Source organism: Glycine soja, chromosome 18, assembly GCF_004193775.1.
Source record: "Glycine soja cultivar W05 chromosome 18, ASM419377v2, whole genome shotgun sequence".
Classification (NCBI taxonomy): domain Eukaryota; kingdom Viridiplantae; phylum Streptophyta; class Magnoliopsida; order Fabales; family Fabaceae; genus Glycine; species Glycine soja.
The window spans coordinates 57,640,034-57,664,898 of record NC_041019.1 but is presented as its reverse complement, the minus strand read 5'-3'; the positions used below and the strand labels follow the sequence as shown (position 1 = coordinate 57,664,898).

Here is a 24,865-nt window from a genome sequence, read left to right as displayed (position 1 = left end):
CAAGTTACAGTAACTTGAAAGAGAACAAATCAACATGCATGCCTCATGCTGTCAAGCAAGTCAAAACCATAGTGTTGGACTTGGACCCATTAACATGCATTAAAAGACGAGTATTTCATTTGCGTTTCACATGGAATATTATTGGCAAAGCAGATCAAAAGTAGCTACAAACAAGCTTTCTATTCACTTTCTTCATTCCTAGTGGCTTACTGTTACGTGTCCAATCACAAAGTTAGCTAGCTAGCTAGTATGATGCTTAATTCCGGTTAACTAATTTAACATCGTGGTTGACTAAACAAAAACAAATTAAACAATTGATATGTCTTAGAGTTTTGAATAAGATTATTGATATTCGTCAGTGCTTTGTGTCAGATAATTTTTTCAAGTAATAGAAAACAAAAAGAAAGGCTGGAAGAACCAAAGTAATGAAGAACAATTATTCTCCTTCTTTGAAATCACACCATCGACCACCGAATCTAAAGTATAATGAACTATTCTTCTTGTTTTCAAATGAAAGCAGACAAAAGGAAGACCAACAATTTAGTTTAATATATGTAATTTGCGTAGAAGAACCCAGGATCGCCAGAAACATTCTTTGTATTCATATTTCTCTCTGCTATATATATTTACTTAAGCCTAACCTCCTCTATATTTATTTGAACATCAAATAATCATTATCGTATTTGATATTATATACAGTTATTTAATCTTTTACGCATTTTTTGAACTTTCTTCTTCATCTTCTTCTTAATTATACATACATTTAAAAAATATTCCTTTAAAATTAAAAATAATAACAAAAGATATCTCACTTCACATAAAATATTTTCCTTATTAAAATATAATGTTTATGGTCTTTGACCTAACTAAAGCATACTTAATTACTTATGTATTACTCTCCCGGTCTCCAATATAAACAATAAAAATCACTTGTTTTCTTGTCTTAAATATAAACAAAAATTAATTAATTTTATCCTATTTAACGAAACTATCTTTAAAATGTTTTTTATTTAATAAGACAAAGGATTTTTTTGTTATATTTAGTATCAAGTTTGAATGGAGGGTAATTTAAAGAAAAAAATATTTTTGTTTTAGAATAAACAGATTTTAATGAAATTAACTAATTCTTTAATTAATGGTATGCTTATTCTACTTGAAAACTTGCATTGTATATATTAAATGAGAAGTACATTTCCCCATTCATTATCTCAAGAATAACAACTTTAAACTTAGTTAAGAGTTAAGACTAAATTGAATGAAATCAATATTAACCATAAATATATAATTATATAATTCAGATGTATTGGTTTCGTCTTAACATGTAAAAATAATTGTTTTGTATGTACACACACGAAGATACATATGTAGTACAATTTAATAGTTCTAGATGCCTAAGGGGAATTATTTGTTTGTTTAACATTATTTTTTTTAAAAAAGAGTAATGATACTACATTGCTAGTTGTGTGTCAATAGTCAGAAACTAAAGAGGCAGCATCCAATATCATTTACGAGCACTATAAAATTGTGATTCCAATATTCCAAAAGCATAATTGCATTGAAGAAAGAGGAAGCTTTGGTCTCTAGCTATTAATATTAGTATTAATATTAGGCACGGTTTGACTACAAATAAAAGGAACCATCGATTCGTGTCAGCCCGTGAGGCAGCCAAGTTTCAGATGGAGACGAGCCAGCTTTTTAATGTTCTTGCCATTTTTCTTCTCTCGGACCCTTTTGCTGTTGTGAATGCAAACTCTGAAGGTAAACTAAAGTATTTTCTCAAGAATCTTGTCACTATAACTATAGTATTTTCATTCTGCTTAATTTGTTTAACTTGAAAACGAACAGGTGATGCTCTGTTCGCGTTCAGAAGAGCTGTGAAAGACCCAAATAACGTTCTAGAGAGCTGGGATCCAACTTTGGTGGATCCTTGTACATGGTTCCATATTACCTGTGATGATGATAAGCGAGTTACCCGACTGTAATTCATTCAATCTTATTCCAATTTTGAATGCTATGTTATGTTATGTTGTTGCCGTAAGAGGAGGAAAATTGGAATTATGTAATTAATTGCATGATCCTCATGCAGAGACCTCGGACACGCAAAACTGTCTGGCCATTTGGTTCCAGAGCTAGGGAGGCTCCAGCGCCTTCAGTTCCTGTAAGCCCTAATCTTATGTTTGCCTTGTCTTGTTGAAGCAAAACGTAACGTAACGTATGATTGTGCAGAGAACTGTACAAGAATGATTTGATGGGTCCAATACCAAAGGAACTTGGAGAACTCAAGAACCTGCTTAGCTTGGGTCTCTACCAGAATAACCTCACTGGCTCCATCCCCGCCACCCTCTCCAACCTCTCCAACATCAAATTCTTGTGAGTTAATTAAATAAATACTGTGTTCACCAAGCCTAAGCCTAACCTTTTATTTTTATTATATATTATACAGGCGACTCAACAGCAACAAGCTCACTGGAAGAATACCGAGGGAACTCACTAAGTTGGGAAACCTCAAGATCTTGTAAGTCTTAATTTCTCACACTTGTCTTTATATTCTTCTCCATCAATTCTAATTTCTCAATTGTGTTATGCAGAGACCTATCAAACAATGATCTATGTGGTACTTTCCCGACATACGGCTCCTTTTCCAAGTTCTCCCAAGAAAGGTGATCACTCGATCTAAACTTGGTCATCTCACTTCGTTACTAGTATTTCCCAAAACATTAGTTGATTTCTTTATACTATTCCTACAGTTTCAAGAATAACCCAAGACTTAAAGGACCAGAATTAATGGGATTCGTCAGATATGATACTGGAGAAAGCTGCAAATGAAAGATCCTGGATTAGGGAGCGCTTCATAGGAAATGTCTGTTTTCCTTGCATCCGTTTCTAAATTACTTTCTTATAACAAATTACCAGTATTATGCACTGTTTTCGTTTCAAAGCCAGTACGGATGGTTTGGGATGTCTATTTGTAACATATAGATAGATAGATAATAATAATAATAGAAGCCAATTAAATTTGGGTATTTGGATTTTGCTTACAGCTTCTAAACAAAATCACATCCACAAGTCCATAACTAATTCTACCAGTCCATAGAAAATGCCACGGTACCTAACCACACTGACAAGTAGTTTCTTTAGCTTCGCGAGTATAATTGCATGACAGTTCACTTCATTTCTACTTTTTAACCCTATTAACTCTCTTTTCATCCAGCTCCACCTGGTTGCAGATAAATCGAAAGCATGATTTGAATGCAAATCCAGAAAAGAATCGAATTCAGCGAGAATTGTTTTGATGTGTTTATGGAAATGAAGTTATAAAAAATAAAATAAAAAGCATACGAAAGCAAACTGCACTTACTGAAAAGTACACAACTTAATCAGATAATTGGATCGCTCGGAAAGCGGAGGCACGATCGATTGTTTACTGTCAATTGCTTAAATGCATACATATCTCAACAATAAAGCCGATGGGCATTTATTTTCCAAATAAGACAAAAGCCCATAAGGTTGAATCAACAATGATGGCGACAGATAAAAGAAAACTAGGTATACCGAATATTTACATATTTGCAAGTAAGCAAAACTTGACCTAAGCTTTCTTGGCCCTAAGCTTAATCTGCCAGGCCGTAAACAGGGCACCTTCAGACGTCAGTAGAATTAGTCTGCACAAGTATCCATTGACCATACCTGGGTTCATCGCATAATATTAGTCAAAACATGTACATCCCTACATCCTGAAAAACGGAAAGTGAACATTAAATCTTACCAAGTTAAACTAAAATTTCTCACAGTTGGTAGTAGGAACAAAGAACAATAATAAGGCACTTTCTAAGCTAAATCTTACAGTGGTAACATGATAGTATTTAACCATTTGGAACAACAATTAGTTGTGAATTAAAAAAAAATTCTAGGCTTTATAAAAACTGGTCCCATCATGTCTAAATTAGGAGTGTAAGTGACCCAGGTTGGATCGAGTTTGGTCTATTTTTCAACTCAACTCAATTAAACTTAATTGAGTTGGGTTGGTTTACCCTTTTATTTTCTTGCAACCCAACCCAACTTTAATTGGATTGGGTTGGGTCATCGAGTTGATTCATTGAAAAAATGTCCATCTCTTTAACTCTTCAAAAAATACCCCAAACTCAAACTCTAAGGGATATTTTCAAAACTATTTCTACAACTACTCTTTGAGATGAGATAAAAACTCATTCATAATGATAAACCATAAACTTGAGAATTGTTTAAGTAACAACTCATTCATAATGATAAAACATAAACCTGTAAGGCTGTAACCTGTTTAACAACTCACGGTATTCATAAAACATAATGTTATTTTAAAACTCAAAATGCTTAAGTCAACAGTAATCATAAGTGAGTGCGAGACTGAATGATGTATGAGAGTTTACTTTGGGCCTTTAGGGTTATCTATATTAGTAGACAAATAGTATTTTTTGTTAAATAGTTACTGTGTATTAAGATTGAGTTTGGTTTGGTCGGATCTAAAACCCAAACCCCGTTACCAAACCCAATTCTAGTTGGGTTCAATAAATAAACCCAACCCAATGACCTAATCCAACCCGCAAAAAATGTAATTGGGTTGGACACGACCCACTTATACCCCTAGTCTAAATCATGCACCCCACCAATTAAAAACAGCTCCACCTATTGGACATGTTATGCTACGGAGCAAATGATATAAAATAGCTATGAAGTGAGTTTCTACATGTATCACTTGCTATTGTAAAGTGCTTAGAACATAGTTAAATGTCAAGTCCATTTAAGATCAGATGCTTGCACTAAAAATATTCTTAATCCCAATGTGGATTTCTCGAAAGTATTTGTCATAGAACATAGTTTTATTTTGTCATAAATCCAACTATTACAAAAGTTTAAACAGTTAGGTAAAGACAAATAATTCTATATTATATCTCTAGCACATCCCCTCACACAGGTGCCATTTGGGCTTGAAGCATGGATAAAACATTGGCCTACATGCCTCGTGATTATTTAACACTTCATTAGAAGAATGGGGGTGTCTAAGAGGGAGTTCTAGATCACTTGGTCAATGAGGGTCCGATAGAATAATACCATGTTGAAATTATAGAAATTTAGGTATAGCTGGAGGAAAAGGAGAGAATAAAAACTGAATATTATGAAATTCGTATTGACTTGATATGATGTGAAATGTCATGTTGCAAAAAAATAAAGCACTAACCCTTATTTATCCTAATATTCTATTATAATTCTAATTTTACAAAGTCTTAATAGATAAACTAAGATTCTCTAAATTACTCTAAAGATATAATCAATATAATATTGGATATTTTTCATTTAACCACTTTATTCCACTAGGTGGGGATTGGATATCTTTCATATATTCTAACAACTTTGAAGATAGAATAAAACTTCCTCAATAATAGGTGTCATATACCAATGGCAGTTCAGGTTCTTGATACTATAGAATTAGTTCCTGACCCTCATCTCCATTTTATCCCATTCCAAACCAGGCAAATTGAGACGAAGATTTTGCAAATTATATATGAAATTTCAACACTTTCTACACTGTCTAAATTTCACAATTAAAAAAATAAACTGATCAAATAAATCCAGGAAAACAAAATAATAGAAAATAAGAAAATAGTAAACAAAACAGTCCTGGTTGAAAAATTACCTCTGGTCTAAACATCCAAGAAAACAGCATCAGCCATCTAATGATGGCCGCCTACTAGATAATGATATTGGCATCAGAGGAGGAGAAGCAATATTCTCAGATATAGATGATCTATGAGAGGATTCTAGTGTTCTTGGCATATGTAATGCTGCCACTCTTGCGCCACTAGAAGGTATGGAGAAACTACGAGCCATGGCCTGAGGTGGCATTGGCAGTGGAGATGCTGCACTTGATGCAACCAAATTATTTGCAGTCACCTTTTGACCTCTAGACACCAATGGACCAGAATGACCCACTAAACCTAAAAGCCTTGAATTGGAGGGGAAACTGGTTGGAGGCCTAGGAAGTTCATGAAGCTCACTTATTTTGGGTGAAGTCATAAGAGTAGGAGAAGCACTAGGAGATGCTTTTGGAGATGATGACGGAGGCTGAGGGATTGGAGCCGGCAAAAGAGGTCCAGAGAACAGTTGAACACTTTCTACGGAGACAGGCTTGGTAGGCCCAGGATTACTTGTCAATGGGCCAGAAAAGGCATGTCTTTTAATCTTTTTAGAGTAAGCAGAAATGTAATCACGGTTTGAGGATAAAAGACTATCTATTAAAGGAGGCGGCAATCTCATGGAGGCAGTATTGCTATTACTTTCCTTGAGTACTGACTGTGCACTTCTGACAATTGAACCAGAAAACTCATCTCCTATATCTTTTTCTTGTTTCTTTTGTTCCAATGGGGATGAATGCCACAAGTTCTTTGTAGGTTCATTTAAATTTGCCTGCATTTTGGAAGGCTTTGGATTATTTGACCCTGAAGAGGTTGAACTCTTAGCATCAACTGGTGTGGGTAGCACATATGAACTGAACTTCCGTGATAAAGATGGGCGCATTTGTCTCAGTTTTTCACTTGCATCTGGTTTATTATCAGCAAAAAGTGGGGCAGATTGGCTCCCTGCCCTAACCTTGAAGGAAAACAAATTCCTTACAAGGTTGTCTAAGTTTTCCTGCAAATAGAGCAAAAGATATTCACTATACATGCTCTTGCATACTTTAAATTTTATAGGCAAAAGGAAATTGAAGATAATAGATGTCTTTTTTTACCTTAGCAGCTTCAGCTGTAGAATCTCTAGGAAGTGTAAGTTCCACCTGATCCAACTGTAAAAGAAACAAACATGGTTAAGCAGCAAGTCATCAAGATGAGTAATATAAGCTAATTGAAGTGTTTTATAAACTTGAAAATTAAAAGTATATATTTGGTTTTGATCCAAAATCTTCATAATCTGAAGTTCATTACTGAAAACTTCCATAGCATTTTTATGCATTGACCAGAGTAGTTAAAACTCAGTCTTCTTGAAGAGGTTCTTGCTCAATCCATTGATCAAGCAGCATTTAAATTAAACTATTTACTCACGTGCATAGAGCAGATAGTCACATTTAAACAAACAAGGATGCAAAGTTTCTGTGCACAAGACTGCAAAACATCTTTGTCCACAACTCTAATGCTCATGGAGTTTGTTTCCTAAAGGCCTTCCTACAGAACATAATCTTTCCCCCCCCCCCAGGAATTCATTCATTCACTAATTAATTTTGATTTTACTTGTATTCTCTTTAGCATGCAGTAGGATTCAAACCCCCTAACCACCACGACGTGACAGCACAATCATTCGCCTGCTCATTTATGCCTGTTACTAGATTTAGTTGCCCAGTCTTCATTAGACATTCATTTCTAAAGAACCTAGAGAAACATAAAAGGGGAAGAAAAAGATTACAGATTTCTAGTTTCTTAAGGTAGTCACCTCCATTGAGTTTCGTGATGTAGAAACATCTTGGTCTTGTTCGATTTGTCCATAGTCAAAACTCAGCTCCCCATCATCATTCTCATCATAACCACCACCAACATCATCTCCATAATCACCTTCATCCCCATCCTCCTCTTCAAGACCACTGAAGTGGTAATCAATGTGTTGCTGTTCAGTTACTGATTTAACATGTGGTTCTACTGTCTCAAGGGACTTGACTGCTTTCTTGAAGAAACATAACTGTTTTCGGGCATAACAGAAAGCAACGGTAATCAACATAAAAAATAAAAAGAAAGAGAAAAAGAAGGAATTCCCAATTCTTAGAAGGAAATAGGGAAATATGAAGAACCTGAGCAGCATGGTGGCGTGCTGCCTGTGTTAGAAGACTACGCGATTGTCCTTGCTTCAGAGATTTCAATCGGAAAACAAACAATGTAGCCTCTTCGTCATATTCATCATGAGCAGTTTGCAACTGCTGCAATGAAAAAGTCTCCCCTTTGCCACCTTTAGACCTGCCTCCTTCTCTATATCTTGTTACCATATAGTCATACAAGTCTCTGCAGATCAGATCATATAACACATAAGACGTAATATATCTGTATGACATTGAAAGAAAAAACTAGATCCAGCATAGCATTTCAAACCTTTTCTCGTCACATTGCCGCTTCATCTCCTGGACAAAAAAAAAAATGATCAGAAGTAATCAATGTAGAAGGATAAAAGAATAGGCGTAGGGTAATTGATAGAGATGGAAACCTCGACAATTCGAAGTTCATTCAAGAGAGACTCTGAGGGAATGGTAATTGTCTGGAATATATGAGAACGCTGAAAAGGGAAAGAAAAGAGTGATGAAAAGAAGAGAGAGAGAGAGAGAGAGAGAGAGAGAGAGAGAGAAAGGGAAAGAAAAAGGGAAAGAATAGAGAGAAGGAAATAGGAAGTGACATAATGATCAATGAGTTTGTGGAGTTTGAACTGGATTTTGCCAAGCATGAGGAGAAGTTTTCCTGCAAGTGAAGAAATGAAAAGGTGATGAGATGAGTAGAAGAAGAAGTAACAGACAGCAGAAGCAGCGTAGGCGTACCAGTTTCATCTCCGTGATCATTTAAAGCAGTCTTCTGAAGAAGACAAGAGCCCATGTCCCGCAAGGACTCGGAGAATTCTGTAATAATAGATCATCAATTCATCATCATAAAATAAAAGGCACGAATGAATGATTTGATGAACCCTACCATAAGCACTGCTGGCGGTTGCTGCGGCGGCGGAAAGCAAGGTGTCATAGCAGTCCCTCATGTCTTGCATATCCTGCAAAGTCATTCCTCCATCCATCAAACCCTAAAACTTGCATGGTATGGTATGGTATGGTATGATATCTTTTTCGAGAAATAGAAATGCCTGGGTTGCCCGGGCGAGCTCGTCAAGCTGGCCCAGAGGCCGAATGGACTTGGAGGAGACATGCTTGTGATTGTGAAGTGCCAGACCTCGCAATTTTTTCAGAGAGCTCTTCATCCTTGCAAATTCCAATTGTTTCTTCTCTCTCTTTGTAAAATCAAATCAATTGCGATTAGAGTGCGCAATGGAAATCAACAACCAGGAGGAGAAGTCAAATCTCCATCTCAGACCATTTCTTTCTTCAACCGCTTCCTCTGCTTACGCCAACAACTCACAATTCACACACCTATCATTTATTATTTCTATTACTATTATTCTACAAGTAAATTATCCCTAACCTTCTTCTTTCTTGACTTCTTCCTCCCCTCTCCACCCTTATATATTATAATACTTTTTATTATTAAACTAGTCCCCCTAAATACTTCCATTGGTTGGTCAAAAGTCATAAAAATACCTTTTATAAATTAAATTTTTATTTTTTTCTCCAAACAAAAAATAATAAAAGAAAATATACCATATTCACAAGCATTTATATAAATTCTTCAACTTTGACTTCTTTAAATAATTGTATTTTTTAAACAAACACAATTGAGATTGAAAGTTGCTTTAAATAACAAACTCAAAAACATGACAATTAAATCTTAACTTGATAGTACTTATTTGATATCAATTCAATTTGATGAGAGATTACTCACTTTGATTGAGATTAAAACTTGCTTTGTAGAGGGGAAGAATAGTCAAGTTCATACACACATATTTCAACTCATGAGTACTTGTTCAATCTCAACTCAATTTGTGAGAAAAAATTAACTTTGACTAAGATTGAGCTTAGAATTCACTTTGTAAAAGTAGAAGCAGAATTAGGTTCACATGTACACATAAAAAGAGAGAGTTATTATCACACAACTTTGTAAAAGTAAAGTCTATTTTACATGGGAACAGATCTTCTCATGTGAAAAAAAAATGAGATTATCAAATAAAATGATCTCACTATTGATTTTACAAAATTTTTACTTTATAATAATATATTTTATTAACAATAAATATTTAAGGGTCATATCTCATCTAGTGAAAACGTCACTAGAGAGAATCCTTTCCCATTTCACACACACACACACAAACATAAAAGATATCACAAACACCACCATGCACACTACTTAGATATCACAAACACCACCAACATAGGAAGGACACATGAATGAATCGAATACACATCAAAAAGAGAGAGATTCAAAGGTTATGTAGGTATAGGATTGTTTACTTGAGGAAGACTTAAAAGAATTAATGTCTACTACCCATACCAACAAGATATATCTACTTTTTAGTAATCCATCATTTAAGAACTCCACCAAAAATACGCTAAAAAATCTTGTATTGATTTTTAGAGTCAATTACCAATCCTAAAAATAGTCGGGCATACACTCATCCAAATACACACTTCACCTACCTTTTTTGCCTTTGATGAAGATGAAGACAAAGATGGTCAAACTTGATTTCAACCAGTCTCATTATCAAATATAATCACTAAGGAGAGGGTTTGACACCAATTGCTAATGAAATTGGATTCTCTCTTGCAATCAAGTCTCTCAAACACAAACGACAAAACAACATGAAAGTAAAAGAAAAAAAGTAAATAATGGAGAGACATAAGAGTTAGAAAGAATCGGAGAAATAGTGTTGTGATAGAATTAAAAAAATGCCTAGAGGATATCAAATTTCTTAAAATACTAGTATTTTAGGATGTGCAATGCATATGATTAATGGTTATTTTATATAACTAAAATTTATAATAAATAAATACTTTTGAGCATATATAAAAATTATATTTTAGATTTATAAAACTAATTTATATTGTGATATAATGTTATTTTAAACTATTAATAATTTATTTAAAAAGAAGATTAAAAGTCAATTTAGAAAAGGACAAAAGATAAGAGCTTAAGAAATTTTTCTTAAAGTGTGAGGGAAAAAGGTTGGAATAAGAAAAGAAGATGATAGAGACAATATAAGGTGAGAGAAAAAAGTAAAAAAAAAAAATGACGGGAGGAGGACGAGTAAGAGAGAAAAGGGTGGTGAGAAAGGAAAGAAGAGAAAGAGAAAGGTGGGTGAGTGAGATTACCATGGGAGAGAAAGAAAGTGAGAGGAGGAGCATGTCTAAAATCGCAGTAAAAAAATCCATGAAAGTGTCAATTTTATCTTTGTTGACTCGTGCATGACCTAACTTCCAAGCATTTCTGAAATCGTTGTAAAAAATGTGCCTCAAAGTGTCAATTTGGTCATTGGTGACATGTGCATAACTTGGCATCTAAATGGCGTGCCATGTGGCTACCTATTTGGCACATAACGTGTCAGATCATCATTTATTCAGTAGAGTTAGTGAGACTCTAAGGATAGAGACTAACTTGCTTAAATGAATTTAAATTAAGGTATTTACTTAATAATTAGTAAAAATTATGGACTACTATGATAAAGTCTTACAAATTTAAGGACGAAAATGAGATTTACTTACTTTTAAAAATTATAAATGATTATATTTATAATTAAATCACTTTATTACTCTTCATTTATAATAATTTGATTGTAATTGATTTGAAAGTTCAAGGCTATTTATTAATTTTTACAAACTTATTAACATTACATAAAAGATTGTCTGTTTAAACTTTAACTTTGAGACACATCAACAAATATTCTTTATTCATATCATAATGTGTCTTTTATATATATATATATATATATATATATATATATATATATATATATATATATATATATATATATATATATATATATTAATTATCGATCCTTCCGTCTTTATTCTTACAAGCATTGTTTAGAAGGCTGTGCTTTTGGCCTTTAAGTATATGGATCTAAAGACACTAATATGTAAACATTAGAAAAGTAAATTGCATATTGAATTGCACCAATACTTTGCAAAAAATTGCTTTTAAGGCAACGAGCATTCCACAACACAGTATTCTTCTTCTACTTTCCAATAATTTGAAAATAAATTCTTCTATAATGGTTATTTAGTTATTATTATCATAAATGATAATTTCATAAGTAATATATTCCATTTTGATTCAGTAGATTTACAAAACATAATTAATAGAACGTTTTCCTAAACAATTATAGTTACATAAATACCATTTTTATTAAGAAAATTATGAAGGTCCTTGGTAGCATGTGAAATAGATTTTGACATCAATTACTTTAACAAATAATCTTATCAAAGACTTACAATTCATAAATTAGTTTAACAACTTTTGACTATCAACTTTTCATCTATCAATTAATTTATTAGCTTTTAACTACTTTTTCCAAACAAAACCTTGGGACAATTGAGATTTCACAATTTTAGTTTTTTTTAAATAAACAGTTTAAAAATAAAAATGTTAAGAATATAAAAGTAAAAAGATATTTAATGCTTCCTTAATATTGTAAAATGATAAAAAATAAGGAACATTTTTTTTCTAAAACATCAAACAAAAAGATAATAGAAAAGTTATATATGGGTGGAGAAAAAAAAGTGAAGATAGTTTTGTTTAAAGATTTAGAAATTAATATAATGTTTATAAGAATAAACAAAAAAACTAAAGCATTAAAAATTATATTCATCTAATCATTTCCTTCTTTTATTTTAAATATTTATCAAATTATACAACATTTAGCAGAAATGAAAAATTTCCACTATCTCTGTCCTCCAAAACCCTACCACTCAAATATACTATTGAGAACAAATTGGAATTGCTAATGTAAGTGGCATGTATTTTGTTTTGGATTATCAAAATAGGTTTTTAATTTAAATTTTGCTAAATTATCTTCCTCTGATAATACTATTATAAAAGCACTCTCTAAGTGATTTGTCAACACAAGATTCACGGTGAAAAAAACTTCTAATAAGGATGAAAATTAGACTCAAACTTTGGCAATGGAGTCAGATAATTGAAAAACTAAAATACGTAAAGCATCTGTTAAGTGTAAAAGGAAAATGTAAGATTCCAGTCTAATTTTCTGCGCTTTCTTCGATCCAACATAATTATGTGGGTCTAATCTAACTGAAACAACGCCTAGTATAGAAGAAGTTGGGAGGTTTACAGAGTCTTATATAGACCAAGCACCATCCACAACAAATCAAATATCTCTGAAATCCTCAATGACACATGTGCTGCGCAAGAGAAGTACACACATATATCATTGCCAAGAGTTAACCAGTAATATTTAAGAATGTTCTCTACTTTGGTAGCACAGAAAGGGGTTAGAGATTTTGAATTTTTTATATATAAAACACCAGCCCTTCCAGAGAAAAAAGAAGTTATAATCGATTATCGTCTTATTATTTAATATTTTAAATTTAAATGCAAGACAAACCTATAACTTTCACATACTTCGCAGCAAATGATCAATCGAACAATTTAATCAAATGGGCCCTTATTAATTGAACAGAAGTGAGTCCGTCTTCCAATCCTAATCTAGGTATCTGAAGGGGGATTTTCTTCCTACATTATATATAATTCTTCCACATCTAACAATTTTTTGAAAATTTTAAAGTTACGCCTGTTAATTTCTTTTTTTACGTTTTTTGGTTTTTTTTTTCTTCTTTATACACCATTCAATCTGGAATTCTTGCGGTTGAGCTTCTCTTTCCGTGTTGTGGCTGGTTTGGTTGAGATGAACTGTCGTGGTGATTTGTTTACACTTCGTGGTTATCGTCAAGTGTTGCGGTGCAACGACAAAGGAGGTTAGTTTTTTTCGTATGTAACTTCAACTTTGATATGTGCGAATCCATAATAAAAATATAAATTGATAATTTGTATAATTCATATGGATTAAAAATTCATAAGTTTCATACGGATTAAAAATTCATAAGTGTCATACGGATTGACAATCCGTAAGTTTCATATGAATTAACAATCTGTAAAATTCATATGGATTACCAATTCGTATGAAACAATCCGTAAGATTCATACTGATTACCAATTCATATGAACCTTATGGATTACCCAATCATACAGATTGTCAATCAGTATAATCTAATTTTTTTTAAAAAACAAATTAATTAAATTTTATTTTTAATGTTTTTTTTATAAATTTAGTTATATTTTTTTAATATATTTGTGTAAATATTATTATATTAACTAGTTTATGCAAGTGTATAAAATATGAAAATTTAGATATAAATTTTCATATATATGCTTATCAATTTCAATGTAATATAGTAATATATTCAATGAAAAAATAATAAAATTGTGTGATAGTATATGTTAAAAAACATATTGATTGTTATATTGACATATTTATCTAGTGTAGAAGATTTTAAAATAAGTTTTAACATGAAATTTTTTAAAAATAAATAGATTTATTGAAAAATAATTAGAATTATGTATGGGGTCGTTAGTTGTCTTTAGTTTGTTATTGAAATATTTTTAAAATAAATATTTAATTATTTATAAATAACTATTTTAATACTTTTATATATTCATAAATCAATGTAGAAATTCATTTTTTAAATTTGTATACTTCACATCATTAATTCTACCAAACTAAAATATATGATCAAAATTAAAGTATAGTTTTATATTTTATTTCTAATAAATGACTACTTCATTATTTTATAAATAACTATTTTAATACTTTAAATATTTATAAATAAATGAAGAAATTCATTTTTAGATTTTTTATACTTCCAAACACTATTTATATAAATATTTAATACTATTAATGTAATAATATTTATACAAATATATTAATAAAAAAAAATTTCTTATACAATATTACATTTTTTTGTTTAACTAAATTCTAAAATATATACATTACAAAAATTTGGAATTTTTGTTATTTAACTATTTTATAAATAACTATTTTAAATATATAAATGTATTAAAATATTTATTTATAAAATAATTAAATAACAAAAATTTATACATTGATTTTTTAAAATAAAAATTTATTAAATTATTTATTTATTAAATAAAATATTATTTAAAATAAACTAATCTAAACAAAAATAGTTAATTAAATAAAAAATATTTAAAACAAACAACAATAGTTATTTATAAAATAATTAAATAACAAAAAATTTAAACATTGATTTTTAAATAAACAAATTTATTAAACTAATTATTTATTTAATAAAAAGATTATTTAAAATTAATAAAAAAATACAGATTGAGAATTTGTAGGATCCATACGGATTCCCTCATATATCATATGAATTGTCAATCTGTATGGTTTAATGCAGTAAAAAACAAAGATGTATAGAAGGGAGCACTCATGACGGGGATGCACGATGGAATGGAAAAATGCATGTTGATCACAACAGATGGGAGGAATGGACTCACGGCACAGCACAGGGGGGAAGGAGACGTCAATGGTGTTTGGTGTCGCGGCACAACACGGAGGGGAAGGAGGTGTAAATGGAGTGGGGAGGGATGGTGTATTTGATTTTTAACTTAAGGATAATTTGGTCTTTTCACTACACTTGCTGGTGTAAAAGAAGTTATATTGGGTGCAGGAAGCAACAGCCATCTGAAGGAGTGAGAATTGTGATTTGGGCCTTAGTTTTGTGGGGCTCTTAATTTATGGCCCGTCACCTTTAACTAAAGTGGATGAAATTCAATTTGTCTTTGATACTCGCGGAAGAAGGCCATCAAAGGCTCTAGCTCCTGGATCTGTTTTGGGAATTGTGGCCCATATCTTTAGATTTATTTGATGAGTGGAAAAGAAATAAGAAAAAAAAATCAGTCTAAAAAATAGTTGGTTTGTTGGTGGAAGTGGTCAAAATTGATGGATGTACATATTCCCTTTTTTGCAAGGCAATTTTTTAGGAAGAGCAGGCCTCTTATATTTTTAATGTGATTGACCTAATCAGGTGAGCCTACAAAGTTTAGCTTGGAGTGAGTGGGTCATGTTTGGTCTACCATGATAGGCTGCCCACGTGATTGACAAAAAGTCAGCAATTCATACAAGTCGCTCTCTCTCATCCTTTTTTTCTTCATGAAAATGAAACTTAATAGAAAAGGTGACGTGAAGAACTCTAACAGCCTTATTAGATGATACTAAGCCCACCATCACAAGAAACTCCCGTCGGCAACTAAATCATTTCAAAAATTTAATTTAATTACATTTTTTAAAATTCCTTTTTATTCTCTATTTTTATTTTTAATTGCCAAACCATTTTCGTTCAACAAATTAAATTCTAAAGCTCAACTTTTACTCATTTGTCTAGTTTAATGAATTAGAGGGTGTAAGTAACAAGATTTACAATTTCAAGATTGAATAAAATGGTAGCTTTCTACATGTTCTTATAAGCACACCATCCTAATATGTCAAGTGGTGAACTGGTGGATTCATGTACACCACTTCCTCAACTACCCTTGGAAAAATGCATTGTGGAAATCCGTATGATGCAATTCGCAGTTGGTAATGCTAACACTCTGCATAGTGCATACAATCACCATTTTGACAATTAGGGTAAATATCTCAATATAATCAATCCTTTTCATCTGATGGTTGCGAAGAATAATAACTAGTCATACTTTAAATCTCTCCCATCATAATTATCTTTAATTCGGTAGACCCACTTATAGCCAAATGCTTCTTCCCAAAGGGTCGATTTGTGATCATCTAAGTTTCATTTTATTCAAGGGCTTGTATCTAATTTTTCATGGTTTCATTCCATCAGCTATCTTTTAATTCTTTAATATAAATAAATGGCTTATTTTGCTGTGAAGTAGAAGCAAGAAAAACAAGGTGTGTTAGAGAAAAGTTATCACAATTCACATAATGTGATATGGCATAAAGGTCACCTAAGCAAATTGTTGATGAAGATGAATGGTTGGATGGGCTTATTCTTCTAGTTATATCAGTCGCAAAGTCATGCATACAGGTGGATGTCTATTTTACTTCGTGTCCTCTACATAGGAAAGGTTCTCAGTGGCATTGTCTGCAAGTGAAATTTATCATTTTTGAAATAATTTGCTCAACTAGTTCTTCATTTGGTTCACCCTAATATCGTCTATCATGGTTTCATGATGATGTATTACACTTTATGCATAATCTCATTGAGGCACTTCACGAGTCATGTCCTCTACAAGTTCTTAACGTCCTACAAGTTTCCAACACTTTGATCACCTTGTTCTTTTAAGTGCATGATTACTTGCAGTAAATGGATGTATTAAATCAACAAATTCAACACCTCGAGAGACAAAGATCTTTTTTTGTCTCCTAAGCAAATAACTTCCACTCATTCTTAACATACGGGTACCTGGCAACATCTCATTAGAAGTTTTTTCATTCAACACTAAGGTGAATGCTCAATTTATTAAATATAGCTTAAAGTAAAAATATACCCTCCTCATAATTCAATGGAAAAAATTCCTTGGAATCACAGTGATCGTGCCACATTCAAAATATATTTATGTTTTCTCTCTACTCTCTCATCTTGTTTGGGTGTTGTGATACAAGATGCTAGAAAAATAATTTGATGATCAAGAAAATATTTTCTCATACATGTAAAGTCTCTCGCGTTATCATTTTAGAATATTTTTACTTGTTTATGAAATTATCTCTCAACTAAAGTGATTTTTATAGGTCTATTGACACCTCTTGTTTAATTTAATTATCAACTTATAGATATATCCACCCGATCAACTTGTGAACAATAATTGACAATTGTTAAGAAATAAAAAGTAACTCTTGTTAAAGAAGTCTTGTATGCTCCTCATAATTGACAATAAATTAATTTAAATGTACTACTACCTTTATGTTCACTCAAGAAATTCTTCTCTAGCTTGGTTTGCTCTAAAACAAATGTCACGTCGCACTACATTTTTTAAGTTTGTTAGCTCTGTGTGTCAACTGGGTGATCTTCATAGACGTGTGTCCCATTCGTTTGTGCCACAAATCCATTGTACTCATTCCATCAGTCTTACAAGTTCTTATTCTTCAAGTACCCTAGAAGAATAAATCCCATCCCTTTCCCTCTCACAATCAACATCTTTGAAGGACGAAGGTCCTAGATAACACAATTTATTAGTGAATTGAACAACACGATCCAATTTGTTCATTAAATGAGAATTTGAAATCAAATTGCAATGCAATTTCAGGACATTGAGAATGTTAGAGTCTTATGTCTTTTTCAGCATAGCAATTCCTTTGTTTTTTTTTTTTTGTACGCTATCCGTCAAGAAGCCCCACCAAGAAACTTTGGATATCATGTATATATGCCATTTAGGTCCCTTGTCGTTGGTATGAAAGTTCCAGTGTCAATAGTCCATGCAGTGGAATTGAACTCACCTATTGCAATTTGGTTTTTGAGTTCTGACCATTCAACAAATTCATTTGACCATTTTATGTATTTGGCACTAGTTGCATGAGATTGTCCTTCTTTGAGCCATTGTATATGATATGTGGATAAATATATACATAACTTTTTCTCTTGACTCATACATCATAAGTGTCCCCCAGTTGGATCAAAAAATGATTCCGCTCGCAGAATGTGACTTTTCTTAACCCAAGAAAATTTTGTACACAAAGAAAATCAAACACAAATTTTTTTGATAAATAAATCATTTTTTATATATTTTTTTGTCTTGAATTAAAGACCACATGTGTTTCCTAACTCACTGAGTCAAAGACAAATTTCACTCATAATGCATAACTATTTTTTATCCAAAAAAATTTTACACAAAAAAAATTTGAACGCAAATTTTCTTGTTAAATAAATTATTCTTCCACACATATAAATACGGTAAGATTTTACACTATAACAACTCAACTCTTTGGGACATTCGTCAACAAGTTTTATGTCTCTTACTTTAGACAACCAAATCTTTACATCCATAAATGTACTACATTTTACATTAGGTATTTTTATAATTTTAAACAATACCTTTTTTTACTTTTTTCTGTTAAAAAAAAAACAATACCTTTTTTTTATATATGTAATTCATTTTTTACATGCTGTGAAAAAAAGAGTGAAAATATGATTTTTATTTTTATTTTTACGGTAATCAAGTTTAATGTATGCGGTCCCTACTTTCCCAGAATCCATTTGGCAGGGTTTGTATGTCCTATTCGTTAATTTGTTTTCGGCCTGACATACTCTGACTAAGTGGCCTTTAAAGTGATGTTTTATACAGTTAAATTTATTAAACTGTTATCAATACATATAATAATTGAGAGACGTACTTTATAATTTTATGTGTCTATATATTTTAATTGGAGATGATGATAACACTGCTAGTTTAATCTGCAAATTGCAGAATTATTCCTTATAGTTTATTTATTTTTCTAAGTGCAAATTGGATCGGTTGGTTTGAGTTGTAGTGTGCAAGGTTTGGTCAACTCCAAGTTGGCTAGTGGCACTCGTGTACGACAGTGTTGTATGCATATAAGGTAGACAAATTTTACAAAGAGGGAAATGTAGCTTTCATGTTTTCTATCGTTCAAAACTAGACGTGTTACTTAAAACACTAGTACAGGATGGCTATAGAGAAACCTCGATAATAATAATAATAAATAAAAAGTCATTCTGTCAAAGCACTTAATCACTTGTTTTGAAATTTTAATATCGCTAAATGTTAGGTTAACTCGATTTCCATTACGTATATGTTATTGTTACCTGACATGACAAAGAAAAGTAATTGTGCATGATTGAGTAGTAGGAAGTGTGATAAGCTGCACAAGCAATTATCATATTTCATACTGTGTGTTTAATAAAGTCAATATTGGTGATTTGGAAAATTGAAAAAATCAAATAGCGGACTTATTAAGAGTTAGAAGTAGAAAGGATATGGATAAGATACGCATACTTGTGAAGGTGGAAAAAAAATCCTAGTACTTCATGGAAGTCTGGGATGGGGGGTCATTAATCAGTTTTTGGATCAAGGTGAAGGGTCCCTCGTCAAAATATGCTTTCTCGTGTAAAAGTTTTAATTGTTTGTAAAACATACTATGAATATGATACTGTGTGTATATTTTAAAATTATCATTGCAATTGTAAACAGGTTAGTTTCCCTCGACCAACATACCCCATCTACTTCTCCGCCTACAACTGTCTACTGCTATTTAGTAAAAACTAGAATGACAATTCCAATCAATGTTGTGGAAAATATGCCCTGAATGTCTGCATACCTAAATGAAAAGCAAAACATTTTTAGAGTTGCAGTTGATTAAGATACATAAATAACAGTTTTGTATAAGCCCAAAAAAAATATATTGAAAATTCGATCCGGCAAGAATAAACATTGAGGAGCTGGGCACCCTTCTTCTTTCCCTAAAGGAAGAAGAGCAAGTAACTAGTGCGTCGCTGATGTCGCATAGATTATGTTCTTATTCTCCTGAAAACGGTGTTTTAATTTTTGACAATATATATTTTGATCTTCTTTTCTTATGCTTTCTACTTTTCCTCTGTCAAAGCATCTCCTTTGAAACTGAAAATGAGTAGCTTTTTGCTAAAAGAAGAAGCATGGGCATTAGAAAAAAAGGTTAAATTGAAGGAAAATGGGGAGTCCATTACACACTGCTACTATCAGTACCATACTCTGCAGGCTACCCTTTAACTAATGCCGGTCTCATTGGGAGGGATGCTTCCTTTCAACAAGTGGTTGATGATGATTACAGGGAAAGGGAAAGAGAATTAAAAAAAAAAAAACTAGGTGATAATCAACTTTTTAAGGAAGGTGGTTGTTGACTTGGTTGTTAAGGTTTCGTTCTAATAGTATAAGGGAAGGTGTTGGAGCTACTGCTCTCTTCATGGTCATGTTCATCTGATTCATGTTCATGTGTAATTCCACTGGCGGCCGAGGATGAGGAATCAGTCTTGTTCTGCGCTAGGAAGTCATAGAAAACCACCTTAGAGTTCCTCACCTTGTTGCTCTCCTCCCCATTTTTAGCACCGCTTCTCTTCTTCAAAAATATGCGACATAGAACCCAATTTTCCATGGGAACATGGCTCTGCACAAAAAAAAAAAAAAAAGATTCTAGCTATGAGTAATGTTAATGTAAATGTATGCACGCAGATAAATAAAGTAATTAGTTAGTTTGGTCTCACCTGAGAGGCGTTAAGGATGTTGAGGCGATACTCATGCATGATCCAATCAGTTCTGGATCCATGAGGAGGCTTGCCTCTGTAGAAAACAAGTGTCTTCTTCATCCCCACAACTTGGTTCCCTTTTGAAGTAACAATTTGTTTGTCCAAGCCAGTTGCCTTCCAATAACCCGAATTTGTGGCTCTGTTAGAGCGATTTCCGTTGGGATATTTGGCCTCTTTGGTGCTAAAGAAGTATCTCTCTTGCTCCAAATCACCTAAACAGGGGCCATGGCATTGCAATTAGTTAGTAAATAAGATGAGAAGAGAGAAGGGGGGTGGGTGTGAGCAGAAAGGAACCTGGCAAATCCCAAGGATCAGACTTGCAAACATCAACCTCAGGAATGATAGAGGCTGGCAGAGGGCAGGAGAAGACCTTGCGCTTCAAGTACTGCAAAACCAGCTCCTCATCAGTCGGGTGGAAACGAAACCCCGGAGGCAATCTAAGCTCTCCATTCTTCACAAAACTCACCTTCTCCATACTAATATTTTTGTGTGTCCGACCAGACCAGACCAGACCAGTTAAAGCCACTCGTGGGAAGTTCTTATTATTGGATAAAGAAAGCAAAAGGGTATGGAGAGGGAAAAAGGGGGTTATTATTATTGGATAAAGAAAGCAAAAGGGTATGGAGAAGGATGCAGTGTGGCTTCTTTTATAGTAATGGGTCTGACAGGAAGGAGAAGAATAAGACGACACATTTGGCGTAAGCTAGACTCAACCTTTCTTTTACTTTGACAAGTATGGACTATGGTTTAAGTTTTTATTTTGGTTTGTGTGAACATAGTTGAGTTCTCTCCTGCCAATTCTTATTCTTGCTTTCTTGTAGTACTGTGTCCCTTCCTTCAATAAAACAAAACAAAACAAGATCAAGATCTCCTGTAAAAAAAGTTAAGGTAAGTAAGGATATGGCATTTGTTTCCTTTTCTTGTTAAGGCGATATAGGTGCATGAAGTCTGCTTATGTCATTGGATACAGCTGGAGGTGACCTGACCCAAGGGCTTTATCAGTTGCTTTGGTGAGTGATGTGAAAGTACACAAGTAACCCTCTCTCTCCCTTAACGGGGAACAAATGAAATAAATACCACATAGGCTTTTGCAACGCAGCGCCCCCTTAAAAGAAGCAACAGTTAATTTGTACGGAAACTCCACCCATTTCTCTACCGTTTCTTTTTCCTTTTGGTGCTCGTAACGTAACTCGATACTTGAGACGCATCCCTTTCTGTCGGTATTACCTTTACTTACCCCTTCCCTCCTATTCTTATTTGCTTCAACATTTACAAGATTCATATTATTCTTATTTACATTTTTATTTCCTCACTTCTCTTTCATTTTTCTTATAAAATGTCTCGTGAAAATAAAATTATTCCTTTTAACAAAGATTTACTATACGAGGGCGAGCCCTGCTGCAGCGGTAAAGTTGTGTCTTGGTGACTTGTTGGTCATGGGTTCGAATCCGAAAACAGCCTCTTTGCATATGCAAGGGTAAGGCTGCGTACAATATCCCTCCCCCATACCTTCGCATAGCGAAGAGCCTCTGGGCAACAAATGTAAGTTTTTTTTTTTAACAAAGATTTACTATATGTTTGTACTTTGCAATTTACTTTTTAGCTTCGAATAAGTTTTTCATTTTTAAGGTTTACGCTAGCTTGCTCAACATTTTATTAGATCACAAATAATTAATTATGTTTCTGAGACTCTTTTGAATAAATAATTTATTGTACCATATTGATTTAAGGAGCCGTGAACGTAAACATACATTTGCCAAATCATTTTCAAATCAATTAAAATATTCTGTTAGCTTTTCAATAACTTAAGGGTCTAAATCACGCCGAAATAGACTAACCATACAAATTGGCATATATTCTTATTAAAGTTACATGCATAAAAACTATAGCCATATAAAACCAAAGAGAAAATCTATTCTATCTCAGACATGATCGCATGTATTCCAGTCATATATTTCTATGTGGGCCTAATTTGTTGTTTATTTTCCCAGTTTATTCTCAAAATAATGGAAACGTCTAAGTTACTTGGGAGTGTGGAACAAGTGTTTTTAAATTAAATTAAGCACCAGTCAAACACCAAATTACTCAGCCCTTATTATTATTTAGTATTCTGTGTCTTACGTTGATGTGTGCGTTGGAGAAATGATAAGTTAATTGATTAGTTTATTTGACAAATAATAAGTTATTAGAGGAGTTTAATTACAGAGTTTTTTTTAAAAAAATATTATTTTAAAAACTTTATTTGATAAGCTAATAAAAACAATGTATGGTTTATAAACTAGGAACTTTACAGTTTCTTTTCCAATTTTTTAAATTATTATATATTCACATGGTTATATCCTTTAACATTAATTTATATGTATTGGCTAGTTAGTTAGTTTATAAATATTTTCATCAATTTAATCCATCTAATTCGGTAAATTTAAAGTTGGAGGTTCTAACTCATTCTAGGCAATTTATTCAAACGAGAATAATGAGAAATAATTCTCAATCACAGTTTCTTACAACCATCTATGCAAGTACTACAAAAACAAAAAAAACCAAAAAAAAACACTGTTTATGACGATCCTCATCCCCAATAGAGGATTTGTCTTTAGAGGGATCGATCTTCAGAAGATTGTTGCTCACCCTTAAAGCCTAATGGGTGATTTCAATGTAGTCCTCAAGGCTCATGAAATGGTAGGAAACTCTCCTACAACTTCTCCGAGGAGTGATTATTGCCTTATCCTACTTAGATTTTCTTCCCTAAGAAGACAAAATGGTAAGCATCCCAAATTTTGTTGTGAGTCAACCTACAATAACTTGGAATATAGAGCCGTTTAGGTCATAGACTATGTTTGGCAAAAGATTCTTAAATGATGAGAGAAAACACAAAGAGATAGAAACCAAAATCTATAAGATATATAGAAACCAAAAACTAAAACAAAAAACATAAAAATAATCATAGTTATAGTTTCCTTTGAAAAAATCAATAGGTGTATGTTAACAAACGATTGTGAAGTTTATTATCATACACCCTCTTATTTTTAATAAGAAGTATCCTAGCAAATTATAACTACAATTGATCTTAAAATATAATGGGATCTTAAAATATAGTGGGGTGTAAGTTCCTAATGAACTCCTTCTAAAATATGAGTGTACCTTAACAAATCTTACACGCTTAAACCATTTCTTGAGCTATTAACAAAGTAAGGTATATTCATTGGTTGAAAAAAATTATCTTTTGAAAAATAATCATCACTTAAATCATTTAATGTTATGGATAGTTTTGAAACAAAATCAAAATTTATGACATTATTAATTAAAATTAACCAATTTAACCACTTTTATTAGTATTGATGAATTAGGTTTTGATTTTTTATATATTGGACCAGAGATAGTGTTGTTAAACACATACACATAATGGTAAGTAATTCCAATGCAAGTGCTTCAGGTCAATTGTTTAACCTACAAAAATCAGAAGTGGCTTATAGCAAGAATGTGGAGAAAGTTATAAAGGGTTTAGTGACTTCTACTTTGGGGTTTAGAGATGAGCATGTCAACGAGGCAAACCGGTGGCGGGTTTGGTTCTCCCCATCCTCGTTTCCAGAAAAAGACGGGCTGAGTTCGAGTCGGGTTTATAAAAGTCAAGGATGAAAAAAGCAACCCCATCCTCATTTTTGTTGGGTTTATCGGGTTCAAGAAAATTCGTGGGATCCATCTCACAATTTTTGGAAATTAATTTATTATGATGTTTTAAAATAAATCATAGATTAAATTGTTAATTGTATTCTAATTTAAAGCAATATATAAAAATTAGTAAATTATAAAAACTTGAAAAAAAATTAAAAATTATTTTTTTTTGTAAATGCATAACTTTAACTTAATAATTTAATTGTTATTATTTAATTAAAAATTAAAAATCAATTTTACTATTAAAAT

At 32.3% G+C, this 24,865-nt stretch overlaps 3 protein-coding genes across 5 annotated transcripts; 1 reads left to right on the top strand and 2 right to left on the bottom strand.

Annotated features, from left to right (window-relative positions):
* Nucleotides 1-1,545: 1,545 nt before the first annotated feature.
* LOC114397643 (leucine-rich repeat protein 1-like) lies at nt 1,546-3,033 on the top strand. Its single transcript, XM_028359788.1, has 7 exons — nt 1,546-1,758; nt 1,846-1,978; nt 2,087-2,158; nt 2,227-2,370; nt 2,444-2,515; nt 2,589-2,660; nt 2,748-3,033. Exons 1-7 carry the CDS (start codon nt 1,677-1,679, stop codon nt 2,824-2,826), a joined length of 654 nt encoding a protein of 217 aa, XP_028215589.1. The 5' UTR covers nt 1,546-1,676; the 3' UTR covers nt 2,827-3,033.
* Nucleotides 3,034-3,358: 325 nt separating this feature from the next.
* LOC114397642 (uncharacterized protein At2g33490) lies at nt 3,359-9,196 on the bottom strand. Of its 3 annotated transcripts, XM_028359787.1 has the most exons (11): nt 8,854-9,196; nt 8,691-8,763; nt 8,543-8,620; nt 8,404-8,465; nt 8,218-8,286; nt 8,106-8,134; nt 7,811-8,018; nt 7,459-7,701; nt 6,764-6,817; nt 5,672-6,666; nt 3,359-3,734 (listed from the first exon to the last, which is right to left on the bottom strand). In XM_028359787.1, exons 1-10 carry the CDS (start codon nt 8,965-8,967, stop codon nt 5,701-5,703), a joined length of 1,896 nt encoding a protein of 631 aa, XP_028215588.1. In that variant the 5' UTR covers nt 8,968-9,196; the 3' UTR covers nt 3,359-3,734; nt 5,672-5,700. The 3 variants fall into 3 exon arrangements, with proteins under 3 accessions (XP_028215588.1, XP_028215586.1, XP_028215587.1); XM_028359785.1 differs by having other exon boundaries at nt 8,218-8,465; XM_028359786.1 differs by having other exon boundaries at nt 3,359-3,687; nt 8,218-8,465.
* Nucleotides 9,197-20,048: 10,852 nt separating this feature from the next.
* Nucleotides 20,049-21,814, bottom strand: LOC114396714 (NAC domain-containing protein 83-like). The gene is made up of 3 exons (XM_028358840.1): nt 21,239-21,814; nt 20,903-21,156; nt 20,049-20,805 (listed from the first exon to the last, which is right to left on the bottom strand). Exons 1-3 carry the CDS (start codon nt 21,417-21,419, stop codon nt 20,551-20,553), a joined length of 690 nt encoding a protein of 229 aa, XP_028214641.1. The 5' UTR covers nt 21,420-21,814; the 3' UTR covers nt 20,049-20,550.
* Between the last annotated feature and the right edge of the window lie 3,051 nt (nt 21,815-24,865).

Excerpts from the sequence above, each read along its gene's own strand:
- LOC114397642 (XM_028359785.1), bottom strand. The coding sequence starts at position 8,967 with ATGAAGAGCTCTCTGAAAAAATTGCGAGGTCTGGCACTTCACAATCAC. Across the intron at positions 8,019-8,105 it reads CGGCAATGTGACGAGAAAAG|AGACTTGTATGACTATATGG; the intron begins GTTTGAAATGCT and ends TCTGATCTGCAG. Across the intron at positions 7,702-7,810 it reads CACGCCACCATGCTGCTCAG|TTATGTTTCTTCAAGAAAGC; the intron begins GTTCTTCATATT and ends GCCCGAAAACAG.
- LOC114397643 (XM_028359788.1), top strand. The coding sequence starts at position 1,677 with ATGGAGACGAGCCAGCTTTTTAATGTTCTTGCCATTTTTCTTCTCTCG. Across the intron at positions 2,159-2,226 it reads CTCCAGCGCCTTCAGTTCCT|AGAACTGTACAAGAATGATT; the intron begins GTAAGCCCTAAT and ends ATGATTGTGCAG. Across the intron at positions 2,661-2,747 it reads TCCAAGTTCTCCCAAGAAAG|TTTCAAGAATAACCCAAGAC; the intron begins GTGATCACTCGA and ends CTATTCCTACAG.
- LOC114396714 (XM_028358840.1), bottom strand. The coding sequence starts at position 21,419 with ATGGAGAAGGTGAGTTTTGTGAAGAATGGAGAGCTTAGATTGCCTCCG. Across the intron at positions 21,157-21,238 it reads TGATCCTTGGGATTTGCCAG|GTGATTTGGAGCAAGAGAGA; the intron begins GTTCCTTTCTGC and ends GCCCCTGTTTAG. Across the intron at positions 20,806-20,902 it reads ACATCCTTAACGCCTCTCAG|AGCCATGTTCCCATGGAAAA; the intron begins GTGAGACCAAAC and ends TTTTTTGTGCAG.